Source organism: Macaca nemestrina, chromosome 6, assembly GCF_043159975.1.
Source record: "Macaca nemestrina isolate mMacNem1 chromosome 6, mMacNem.hap1, whole genome shotgun sequence".
NCBI lineage: Eukaryota > Metazoa > Chordata > Mammalia > Primates > Cercopithecidae > Macaca > Macaca nemestrina.
This window is the reverse complement of record NC_092130.1, coordinates 26,739,912-26,752,611: the sequence shown is the minus strand read 5'-3', so window position 1 is coordinate 26,752,611 and position 12,700 is coordinate 26,739,912. Positions and strand designations below refer to the sequence as shown.

Sequence of the window (12,700 nt, the reverse complement as noted above, 5' to 3'; positions counted from 1 at the left end):
TAATCACTAGTTCTACCATCTACTATGTTCAGAAACACAGTGCCTGACCTCACAGAGTTCAGACTTTTGCAGCCAGAGAAAACCAGAACTGATTTTGGCAGAAGAGTGGATTTGGGGGTAGCCAGGGGAGGTAGGTGCCTGATGGGAGTGGGTGGTGCCCACAAATCCTGATTGTCTGTCATTTCTCTATCCTAATCATCCAAACTTCAGGCTTATCCGTCCTGCAGAAAGTCCTGGACACAGCTGCCGAGAAGAACTGGCAGGTGACAGCAGTCAACATTTTGACAACCACAGAGGAGGGATACCGGATGCTGTTTCAGGACCTGGAGAAGAAAAAGGAGCGACTGGTGGTGGTGGACTGTGAATCAGAACGCCTCAATGCTATCTTGGGCCAGGTAGTGAAAGCAGCAAGGGCTCAGGGTGGGTGCGGGAAGTGATTCAGGAATAGCCAGATACACTTTTGCCTTTAAAGAGGCTTCTTGACTAGGTGAGACAAGATGACTTCCATCTCATTTTCCATAATTCACAAAATTTAATTCTGAAATACTACAAACAATGGGAGCCTTGACATAGGGCTTCAAATGGTTCTCAGACCTGTTAACTCCAATGTATCCCTCTTTTGTGAAAAAAAGAAGAAGAAGAAGAAGAAGACAAAAAATGCTGGGTGCAGTGGCTCAGGCCTGTAATCTCAGCACTTTGGGAGGCTGAGGCAGGCGGATCACCTGAGGTCAGGAGTTCAAGACCAGCCTAGCCAACATGGTGGAACCCTATCTCCACTAAAAAATAAAAATAAAAAATAATAATAATAAATAAAAATTAGCCGGGCGTGGTGGCATGTACCTATAATCCCAGCTATTCAGGAGGGTGAGGCAGTGAGGCAGGAGAATCTCTTGAACCTGGGAGGTGGAGGTTGCAGTGAGCCAAGATTGTGCCACTGCACTCCAGCCTAGGCAACAGAGCAAGACTCTGTCTCAAAAAATAAAAATAAAAAATAATGATAAGTTACATTTCATTTTAGAGTTTATGAAATGTTATCATATTAGGAACACAGCTTATAGAGACAAATTTCTGGGTTCGACTCTGGACTCTGTCACTCATGATCCAGGGTTTGGCATCTCATTCCTTTCACCCACTTACCTGTTTTAAGAGGCTAATGAAGCTGCAGCCACCTTTCTTTCTATTGTTTCCTTGAACATGCCCTTCACTTTGAGAAATCAATTCATGGTACATTCTTCTATAAACAGACATTGTAACCTCAACAGTCTTGAGCTAGATCTCTCTAAACTGTGCTTCCCCTGGTCTCAGAACAAAAGCACGTGCCCACCACAGAATTAGCAGGATTTTTTTGTAGATTCTTTATCTTTTTAAACTACGTTTATGTATTCAGATTCAGAGCTAGCAAGGTAGCAGATGTTGCAATAACTTTTGAACAATGCCATACAATAAAATTGATAGTTTTAGATACTTGACAACATGACAAAGTTTGTTAATGGCCTTCAAGACCCCTGGGGCCCTCACAGAGAATCTCGGTACTAGGACAGCTATCACTCAGAGGCCTCAGCAATAGAACAGGGAGAGAGTTTGAATGTTATGGATTCTTTAAGGCACTAACTATTCTACTTTGTAAAGTATGAATTTGGCCTTCCCTCTTGGAAAGAGAAACCCATCAAAAATTGTTGCCATTGAGATGGAAGTTCTCTGGGCCAGAGTCAGGGATTTGAATTCCAGTTTTCAATTCAGGCAGGATAAGATAATAGTGAAGAGAAGAGATAAAACCAGACTGGCTAGGGTTCAAATCCCAGCTCTAGTATTTACTGGCTTTGTGACCTTGACCAGGTTTTTAGTCTTTCTACATCTCAAGTTCTTGATCTGTAAAATGGGCATCATCCTCATAATAGCCACCTTTAGAGGGCTCTTGTGAGAATTGTAAGAATCAATTCATGTGAAGCACTTAGAACAGACTCTCCACCACAGTAAGTGACGCATGCAAGCATTTGCCTATTTTTGCTATTCCTAGTGCCTACTAGGACCGGCTTCTTGAGTCACTTCCTTCCTTGGGCATAAGTGAATCCATCTGTAAAACATGAATGAAGGCCTCTGTTCTATAAAACTGGTAAAAAGACAAGATAACAGAGTCGATGGAAAAAGTGCTGAATGATAATGACATATTAATAGACGGATGACCTATTGTATATTGTTCTATGGTACAGACAATAGCCATTGCTACTATTTTTTGAGTGTGTATGGTATACCAGATACTAGGCCAAGCCCTTTCCATGCATAATCCTATTTCATTCTCACATCAACTATGTAAAACAGCTTTTATCAATTCCCATATTTTATAGATGAAGAAAAGAGAGATTATACTTGCCCAAGATCTCACTGCTAGCTTATAATAAAAGCAGGAAGTCAAACCTTTCTTGGTCTGGCCACAGAGCCCAACTTCTTAAACATGCAACTTTTCTGCTTCTGCTATCTACAATTCCTCTGTCAAAGGGTAAACTTGCATTTTGTAAAGAAGTGACCTGTTTGTATGGGTATTTTAGATTGTAGCTTATTAACATTTTTTAAAATTATTTCATTCATCTATTTTGAAAAGTAAGACCAAAGAGTTGAAAGGATTTTACAGATCACTTGATTCATTGCTTATGCTCACATTTTATAGACAGAATGACTGACGGTCAAATTGATTAAGTTATTTGCCTTAGGCTCAGACAACTAATGAATGACAGTAACGAGCCTACAACTTACATCTCTGACTTACAATCTCACACTTAGCATCATCCTGGACTATCTCACATTCAGTAACTGGGAACATACCTGGGATACAGTTACGTTAAGTAACTGCATGCAGTCTAACATGAAATTTTTCACCTAATCTGAGGGGGAAAAAAAAACAAAAAAACAGTGACTCAAAATTCCAAATAGGGAATTAATTGCCTGTGTCTGTCTCCAGCCTCCCAACTAAAATCTAAGCTCGGCGATGCCAGGGATTTTTGTTTTATTTTCTTCCCTGCTGAGTCCACAATGCCTTGGATAGTGCTTGGCACCAAATAAAGTATTCAATACATTCTTTTTAGTGAATTAAAAGAATAAGGAATCAATGAAGCCTCTATGAAAGTTCTTAAATGTAAGATAAATCTGGATTTCTATAGGTAGCCATTGGCTGGATAAGAGCCTTTAAGATGGATGAAAGGGCGTGTTAGGAGGCCCAGAGGGCATGTGAGGGCTAGGTTTCATAGTGCCGTTTTGCAGGCTGAGTGATGGATGCTGAGAGTCCACTGGAGAGGATGGCAGAAAGATAAACACATAATCAAGAATATCCTCGGAAACCATTAGAAAGAGTTTAGGGTTTATTCTGTAAACAGTGGGGAGTCAGTGAAGGTTTGTGAGCAAAGAATAGGGTTATTAGACTATAACACTTTATCAAAATATGATGCCAAAGCATATAATACAGTCATTAAGCACAATATGAGTTAGAAGTGAGAGTAGACCAGGACCTGTTGAGGCCATCCATCACATCCCCCTATGTTATTGTCTTCATGGTGCTTGTACCTGCTGAAATCTTGTTCATTATCTATTTATATGTTGACCATCTGGCACCCTACTAAAATGTCAACTCCAACTCAGTGAGGGCACGGAGACCTTGCCTCACTTGCTCAATGCTCTTTCCCCAGCACATAGCATAGTGCTTGGCATATAATTTATGTTCAATAAATATTTGTTGAATGGATTAATTCATTAATCATAGAGGGTTTTACAGAGGCGTTGAGATTGGAGCTCAGCTATTGAGGATACGAACAATCAGAGAGAATGGGAGAGGCCATTCAGACACAAGTATTGTGAATGAAGGCAATGCATTGGGAATGAGCTTTGAAGTAATGGGGGTCAGTGAGGTGATGGACCCCTTGTGAAATTGCTTCTAACATTTACAACACCTTTCTCAGTTTGTTACCCTGTATGTATTTATCTGTTCGTGTATTTATTATGGATCTCCTCTCAGTAAAGTGTAATCTCCAAGAGGGCAAGCACTATGCTTCTTTCACCTTTCCACTGTGTTGCCAACAGTGCTTCACCCATAGCAAGCACTTAATACATATTTGTGAAAGGAAGTTATTAGAGGCGGAAAGGTCAATGTGTAGGTTGGGGAGTAGATAGATGGGAAGGTTGATATCAGGTTGGATCACATGAAATTGCCAGTTTTTATAAGTCAAAAAAGTCATCAGTTATCAGCTGTTTCCTATGTTTCAATTTGTACTTTCATCTTGTGGGGATGATATTTCTCCATTGCCTGAATGTGGTTGGTTTTAAAATATCATGTATTTGCTGTTTTGTATCACGAGGTCAGGAGATCGAGACCATCCTGGCTAACACAGTGAAACCCCATCTCTACTAAAAATACAAAAACTTAGCCAGGCGAGGTGGCAGGCGCCTGTAGTCCCAGCTACTCGGGAGGCTGAGGCAGGAGAATGGCGTGAACCCGGGAGGCGGAGCTTGCAGTGAGCTGAGATCCGGCCACTGCACTCCAGCCTGGGTGACAGAGCGAGACTCCGTCTCAAAAAAAAAAAAAAAAAAAAAAAAAAGAAGCTGAATAGGTTTTTGATAAAGGTATCTCATTGTTGAAAAGGCAGCAAACCATTTGACAAGAAGATGAAAAAGTAATGAAGAATTATGAATAAAACTATCATCCCAACAGTATTTGAGCTCCTTGGTCTGGAATTTCACAATCTAACCACTGTTTCAAAGAATTCATTGTGTGTGCTTGCATTTAATTATTCCCCACATAAAAAAAATGTGAGTCACTATGCACATACATCCAGTTAAGTAGATGTCTGAATGTGGATTTTAATAACCTTGAAAATTTATTCAGTTAGAGAAGCCCAAGTGCTTATCATTTGTTATATGTCTCCTTGCAACAGTACAGGGGGAGAGACACCAAGAAGAGTACACTAACCCCAATTTGATGATTAAAAAAAAATAGGGAATTAGATTAAGTTAATTTGCAGTTTGAGCTAGATCTAAAACCAAGGTCTGTAGTCTTAACCATTCATTATTAGGTGTGTTTCCTGCCCAAGCAAACTTCTGGACAGTACTTTCCACAAATATTTTTTCTACCTGTGATAATTAGGGATAGTCTGCATTTTGGGATAAAAGGGTATTCATGGGCACTAGTTCTTAATGATTAACCATAATCAAACATCAAATGGAAAAGTTCACAGGAGTCAGGTCCCTGTCCTGATGCTGCCACCAGGCTACTATCGGATCTGGGCAAACCACTTTCCCTCTTTGGATCTTGACTTCCTATCTGTACAGTGAGAGGTTGGTCCAGATAATCCTAACTTTCCCTTCTAGCTTCTAACTTGGGCAATCCATTAATGTCTGAGTACCCAACTGATTTGGGGAGGAAGGCACAAAATTCAGAAAAAGAAAGAAGAGCATCTACATATGGTTCATGCAAGGAATTGAAGGTGAAGTCATCCACCTACCCATCTGACTGTTCATCCACCATCCACCTATTAACTCATCTGTCCTTCCAATCAGCAAATATCATCATGACAGATTTCATGCAACATAAGATTCCCACCTAAAGAAGAATCTTCACATACAAAGAAGGTTTATGAAAGAAAGAATGCAGTGAGCGTTTCAGATGAGTCCTTGGGGTTACAGTAACAGCACTCTACCCTTGGAATCAGACAAAACTGATTTCAAATTCTGCTATCTGCCACTCAAGAGCTGTAAGATTACAACTTACGGAGTTTATATAATAGACACTCCATGCCTATTCCTTATTTGTAAAACAAGGATGTTAACAATGCCACCATCCTTGGAGTGGTTGGGATATTGTATTTCGAGTGCTTAGGATAGGGCACATTGTAAGTACTCAATATCAGTTGCCATTATTACTGTTGCTGTTGTGGCTTTAATTGTTAGTACGATTAATGAGTCTCCACCTATTATGTTTTGTAGATTATAAAGCTGGAGAAGAACGGCATCGGCTACCACTACATCCTTGCAAATCTGGTAAGTAGAGCACTGCAGGCTCTCAACTCAAGGCTTCTCCAGGTTTGGGGACCTACCTTGCCTCTTACTGATGTGAACTGAGTAGGTGGAAGGGGCAATTCAGGGCTGTAATGAGTCTTGGCAATAATAAATTTTTATCTTCTCCACATCCCACTCATCAAACCACAACACACTGTTCATGAACCTCTAACCTTCCTCAGAAGAGAGCATACTGATGGGCAAGGCTTTATCATCTTCACAATTCTAGCTTTAATTGGCTCTGCCCCTTGGCAATAGGGACAAAATCACCACATCTTTGAATTAATACAAGATGTCTTGATCCTACTGTTTTGGGCCCTCTATTTTGACCCCAGTGATAGTTTTACTGCTTATAAATAAATTTACATCATAATTACACTAGTATTGATAAAATTTTAACCAGAAACAACTTCCCAGCATGAACAATATTATGTCCACTTAGTTTATATTCACTTTTCTACATGGCATAGATAAGTCTGTTTAATATATATATATATATATATTATATATATATAAAATATATATATATATTTTATATATATAAAATATATATATATTATATATATTTATATATATAATATATATATTATATATATTTATATATAATATATATTTTATATATATATTATATATATTATATATATTTGTTTTATATATATTATATATATTATATATATAATATATATATGATATATATATAATATATATAATATATATATTATATATATTATATATATTATATATATATTTGTTTTAACGTACTACAGATCATTGTATCGAGTGCTACTGTTTTTTATATTACAAAGAAAACAACTCATCAAATCATTTTTTGTATATATTAAATTTTACCTACTAGCATGAACCATTATGAGTTTTCTTTTGTAACCACTATTTCTGTGAAGTCTATTTTTTCTGGGTCATGTTTTACACCTCCACTTTTTTATCATGAAGTTTAATTCTTCTAACTTTTCTGTCCAAAGCCAAATGTAATTTCATTTGGTGTTTAACCCCATTTTTAAAGGCTTTATTGAGATATATTTTATAAAGCACACAATTCATCCATTTAAAGTGTACAATTAAAAGGTTTTCAATTATTCACAAAGTTATGAAACCATCACCACAATCTTATTTTAAAATTCTTCATCACCCCTAGGAGAAATCCCTTACCTCTCAGCAATGACTCCTTATTATCCCCCAAGCTCCTCCAGCCCTAGGCAACCATTAATTTACTTTCTATCCCTATGTATTTGCCTATTTGGAGCATGTCATATATGTGAAATCATACAATATGTGGTTATTTGTAATTGGCTTCTTTCACTTAGCATAGCATTTTTAAGGTTCACCCATGTTGCAGCATGTATCAGTACTTGATTCCTTTTTATTGTCAAACAATATTTCATTATGTGCATATACCACATTTTCTTTATCCATTCTTCAGTTCATGCACATTTGGGTTGTTTTCACTTTTGGGCTATAATGAATAATGCTGCTATAAAACATCAGTGCACCAGTTTTTCACTTTAATATATACCTAGGCATAGAATTACTGGGTGATATGACAATTCTGTGTTTAACATTTTGAGGAACTCCAAAATTATTTTCCAAAGTGGCCACATCACCCATCAAATTTTAATCAGTAACAAATTTTTCCATGTGACAGTTTGAATGATGGCAAGTTTCTCTTAATGATAACTATTTCTACAGTTTATTATCCTAGTCTGTCTTTGCAATTTTCCATGTTTCCATTAAGAAGTGGTTTCTAACTTTTTATCTATAAAAAATTTTCAGGTTTTAACTTATTTAACTGAACATATAACAGGCTTCAGTTTTAACCATGTTGTTTTGTGTTGATTATCTCTATGAGCAATATTATTTGAACAAAAATTAATATTTGCTACTCATTTCTGGAGTAAAGGCCATTAGTAGAAATAAGGCACAGGATGCATGAATCTAAAAATGTGACTAAAGCATCCTGCCTAATCCATAAATTCTGTCCCTCTTTCTGACCTGGCATCCAGCCTTAGATAGATCCCCGCCTTACTCTTCTTTCCCCTTCTTCAACTAACTTGTATTGGCAATATTTCAGAGTCAGGATGTGAAATAAGAAGGGCTTAGGGTGGTAGGTTAATTTAAGCCCAGCTGTGAATGGCTAAATGTATTACTTTTCTCAGAGGTATTTGCATTTTAAATGAGGGTGGCTCTCCAGACACTTTTGGGGAACCAAGAGTCTCACCCTCCAAAGACCATTTGCAAAGATGGAACTTTTGACTTTGGAGTGAGGAAAGCCCATGGCATCCCTTGACTCCCAGATCCTCAGTGCTAGAGTGGACTCAGGAAGTCATCTCCACTTAAACCTCACTTGTTTCTAGGGAAACAACCAGCAAAGGGCTGTGACTTGGCCAAGGTCTCATGGTGAGGCAGCACCAGAGCTAGGCCTGTCACCAAGGGTAGCAGACAGTATTCAGGCCTTTTCTACAACTCCAGAGCACCTCTCAGTGAGACTTTGTAGGCACCCTGCTGCTTAAGAATACACAGAACAAACATAGAACAAGAATACACAGAACAAGGGTGGGGATACGCATAATTACCTCTCTGGGGTGAGACAGAAATTGCATACAGTGGCCTTAGAGTCACTGAAAGACCCCAGGTAATTACATTGCCAGCCTCCATCTGTTGCCCAGTAACCCTTCAGTCACAGCATCACCAAGTCAGTCTCTTGGGTTGTTATATCCTTCTGATATGCATTTTTCTTCTTCTGACCTAATGAGCTCTCAAATCCGTACAACTGCCAGCTAATAGGATGCAAATTGCATATACCATCCAAATGAAAAAAGACTTACATGTTCCAATAGATTAGTTGATAATTAGGCTTCAAATTACTAATTAATTCAGTTTGAAACATAGTCAAGTATGTGGTGTGTTTTCTTACCCTTTCAGAGGAATAGTGCAATTTATAAGATGATAATTTTTAGAATTTCTGCCACATAATTAGTCTACTGCTGCATAGAACTGACCCACTCCTTCGGAATGTTTGTGATTACGGTGTAATTATAGAGTTAGAGACCAAGGAAGGCTTCAAAAGGTTTAACAAAAGGAGGGAGCTATACTTCTATTTTGCAGTTCTTTCTGTCCCTGTCAGAATGCATGAGCTTCAAAGTAGCCAGCAGTATTCTTTTAGCAGATCACTTTGGAGGAATGATTTTGGGGTTCAAATAGCCACCTTTGAAGGGCTGCCGGAAGAGAAGAGGGAAGGGGATTGTAGGTCAGAGAAGAGAACTTATAGGCGAGGAGTCAAAAAAAAAAAAAAAAAACAACTGTTTTTTGTCCAGGTGCCACTCTTAGCTGACTCTGTATTCTTGGACAACTCTCCAACCCTCAGTTTCCCCATCTGTCAATTGAGAACAGTAACTCCCACTCTACCTACTCATAGTGTCACTGGGGAGACCAAATATGTTGCCAAATGCCACCATGCTTTAAAAAGTTAAAAGTGTTCTGCACAAATGGAAAATTCTTACTTCACATATTAAATCCACCCATCTGTACATATTCACATATGGTGTGTATGTACATATGCATATATATGCTTGCATATATATCCATATTTTATAGAAGAGATATGTATGTTTATTTCCATAGCATTGGTGTGGTCATAAGATGAACTTGAACCATGCAGAAATTGGAAAGCTATGCCACTCTCTCTCACAGACGTGCCTGGGTCCTGGAACCCGCAAGTGCTGAGCCTGGCTGCCAGTGCTCCTCCAAACCCTAGCACTGACTGTGCATTCACTCCCTGCTCTGAGACTGTGGGGAATGCAGACATCTGGCAGCCAGAGCTCTCCAGAGTTGTAGTTCTTATCTTTGTGACTCACCAGAAGCAAATCTTAGACCAAATGAGTGTTTCTCAAAGCAGAGGACCTGGAGGACCTGTGGACCTCTATAGTGTGTCTGTAGAGCCAGTTTGGAAAATGCGGCTCTAACAAGCGAGTGCTTCAGTGCCACTGCGATTGCCAATGTGAGTACCTAAACCATGGAGTAAATGATCAGATCGTTACATTGGTATTTATAATTTCACTGGAATAAACGCACATATTTTAAAGTCTCATAGAGAACTAGAAGATTGTGAGAATTTATACAGGGTTCAGCAGACTCCTGTCTGAAAAATACTGAATTTGTTGGACAACATTGACCAGTGTGAACCATATGGTGCCTTCTAGAGGAGTAATAACAGTAATAATATCATCGATCTCTCTCATTTTTACACCATATTATAGTTTATGTGATATTTCTGTATGAATCATACTGCCGGGTTTTGGATGTCATAATACTCCTATGAAGTAAACAAGGTGGAATTCATCACCCCCATTTTACAGATGTGGGAACTGAGGCTCAGAGACATTACATGACTGAGCTGCAGAGGAGGAAGACAGGAACCTAATTAATGGAGTTTGGCTGTCAGGAATATGACAAAAACCAAGTGAGTTGGGCATAGGAATAAGATGATCAGGCTAACCTGAGGCCGAGACACTTGAGTCACTGAATTAGAATTCCTTAAATCCCTAATAAATTACAACAATAATAACAATGGCAATAACTTCCACAATTGACTGATTGCTACATTCCAGACACTATGATAAACACTTAAATGCATGTCAATTAAACCTTCCTAATAGCCTTTGAGGTTGATGTTATCCTCAGATGAAGAAACAGAGCTTCAGAAAGGTTGACTGTTCCACAGTCACAAAACATATAAAGTGATGGAGCTGCACTTCTCCTCAAGGGCCATGGGATCCCAAAATGTGTGTTCTTACTACTGTGCTATGTGAGTGCTGAGCAGGGAGAGTTGGGGAAAGAGCCAGAAGAGAGAAGGGGTTGTCCTGGACGAGACAGCTTGAGTTTAAATCTTGCCTGTAGTAGCAGCAATAGACTTGACATTCCAATCCAGACTCTCAAATTCCCATTGGACATCCAGCCCACCATTTACTCCGTGATTGAGGTACTCATACTGGCAATCGCAGTGGCACTGAAGCATTTGCTTGTTAATTCCCGTTTTCCAAACTGGCTCTACAGACACACTACAGAGGTCCGCAGGTCCTCTGTTTTGAGAAACATTCATTTGGTCTAAGATTTGCTTCTGGTGAGTCACAAAGATAAGAACTACAACTACATTGATGGAATTTTATTAAAATGATGATTTCCAGTGTGGCAGAAGCTGAGGAAGAGATGATGGAGTTAGCCCGTTCCAGGTCTTATCAGGGTACTTGGGAATCAGGACAGTTGACCATTTCTGCCATAAGCTTGCAGATTAACTCCTGTAGAATGTTAGATTGGAAGTTTTGGTCTATTTGGCAGCTAGTCCAAGCCCCCAGCCCCATGCTGCTGCTCCTCTGCTGGATCAGCCCTGAGCAGAAGCTGTTCTTTAGTCTCCTTGCTCCCCTATGGAGATAAATCTGTCGACTCCTTCTGCAAAGCTGAGCTCATCCACTTTCTTCAGTGCCTCTCTTCCTGTTGGCTCCATACCTCACAGTCATGTTTAGTTTCTGCAGCTTTTGGTTAGGCAGGTGGTGTAGTAGTTGGGAAGGGTGGCTTTGGAGCCAGTTCTGGGTTTGAATTCCGACTTTTATACTTATTAGCTATGTAACATTAATCAATTTATCTACCTTTTCTGAGTTTTTGTTGCCTTATCTCTAAAAAAGAGAATGATATTATGTACATCCTCGTAGGGTTTTATGAGAATTAAGTGAGATCCCTCAATGCTCTCGCAGACGAAATCACATCTACCTGTTTTATGCTACCATAGCCCCAGATATTTTTTCACTTACTATACTTGAGATTAGATAACTGATTCTCTATTATTTAATGTCTTCCTCACTGTTTATCTACAAGGTCCTAGAGGAAGGATTGTGTGTGACTTTTTCTCTGTTGAATTCCCAGTGCCTGGCAAAGTGAGTTGCACATAACAGGTGTGCTTTAAAAAGTCAACGAATGAATGAATTAGTAAATAAAACAAATTCTTAGAAAATAATGTCTGCACCTACATATCAAATGTACTTAAAGGCAAAATCTTTTAGACCTATGCTAAAAGAAGTAGAGGGAGTGGGAATATGAATTTAGTTTTGAATATGCAAATAAGTAGTTAAAGACAAGCCTAAGAGGGCTTCTAACCCACTTCATGTAGAGAGCCAGAATCTCCTCTACAACGTCCCCAACAGAAACTCAGCCATCTGGCTCATGCTTGAATAATACCCAGTGATGGAAAAGTCCTACCTCTGAGGCAGCCCTTTTCCTTCTCAAAGGGCTCAGTTTCTGCACTCTTCCTGGAACAGGGCATGGTCTGTGTGCTGTTCACCCTGTGTCACCCTCTCATCACTTCTGACTCTACATGCCCTCTGACTCTTGCAAAACTTGTCTGCTGCCTTCCCACAAAGCAACCTTTGAGTATTTGAAAACAGCTACCTTGCTTACTCTTTAGTGTTTGCGCCTTCAGTCTGGACACCCTCCTGTTCCCCCAGTGCCTTCTCTCAGGATGTGGTTCTTACAGCCATCCAGACAGCCACCAAACATGGACAAGGCCTGTCCGTGTGCCTGATACTGCACTGGTCTCATGCAAGGACTAAGAAGCATGAGGCTGAACTTTGTCCCAGAAGCAACCTGACCTTGTCTT

The 12,700-nt window shown here is 39.3% G+C and overlaps 1 protein-coding gene across 5 annotated transcripts in view; it reads left to right on the top strand.

The window, feature by feature from the left end:
• Positions 1-12,700, top strand: part of LOC105482410 (glutamate ionotropic receptor AMPA type subunit 1) — a 322,484-nt gene that overhangs the window by 160,484 nt on the left and 149,300 nt on the right. For all 5 annotated transcript variants that reach the window (XM_071098181.1, XM_071098179.1, XM_071098178.1 and 2 more), the window contains 2 exons: positions 211-395; positions 5,968-6,021. In XM_071098181.1, the coding sequence (XP_070954282.1) occupies positions 211-395; positions 5,968-6,021 (239 nt within the window). The remainder of the gene's footprint in view (positions 1-210; positions 396-5,967; positions 6,022-12,700) is intronic.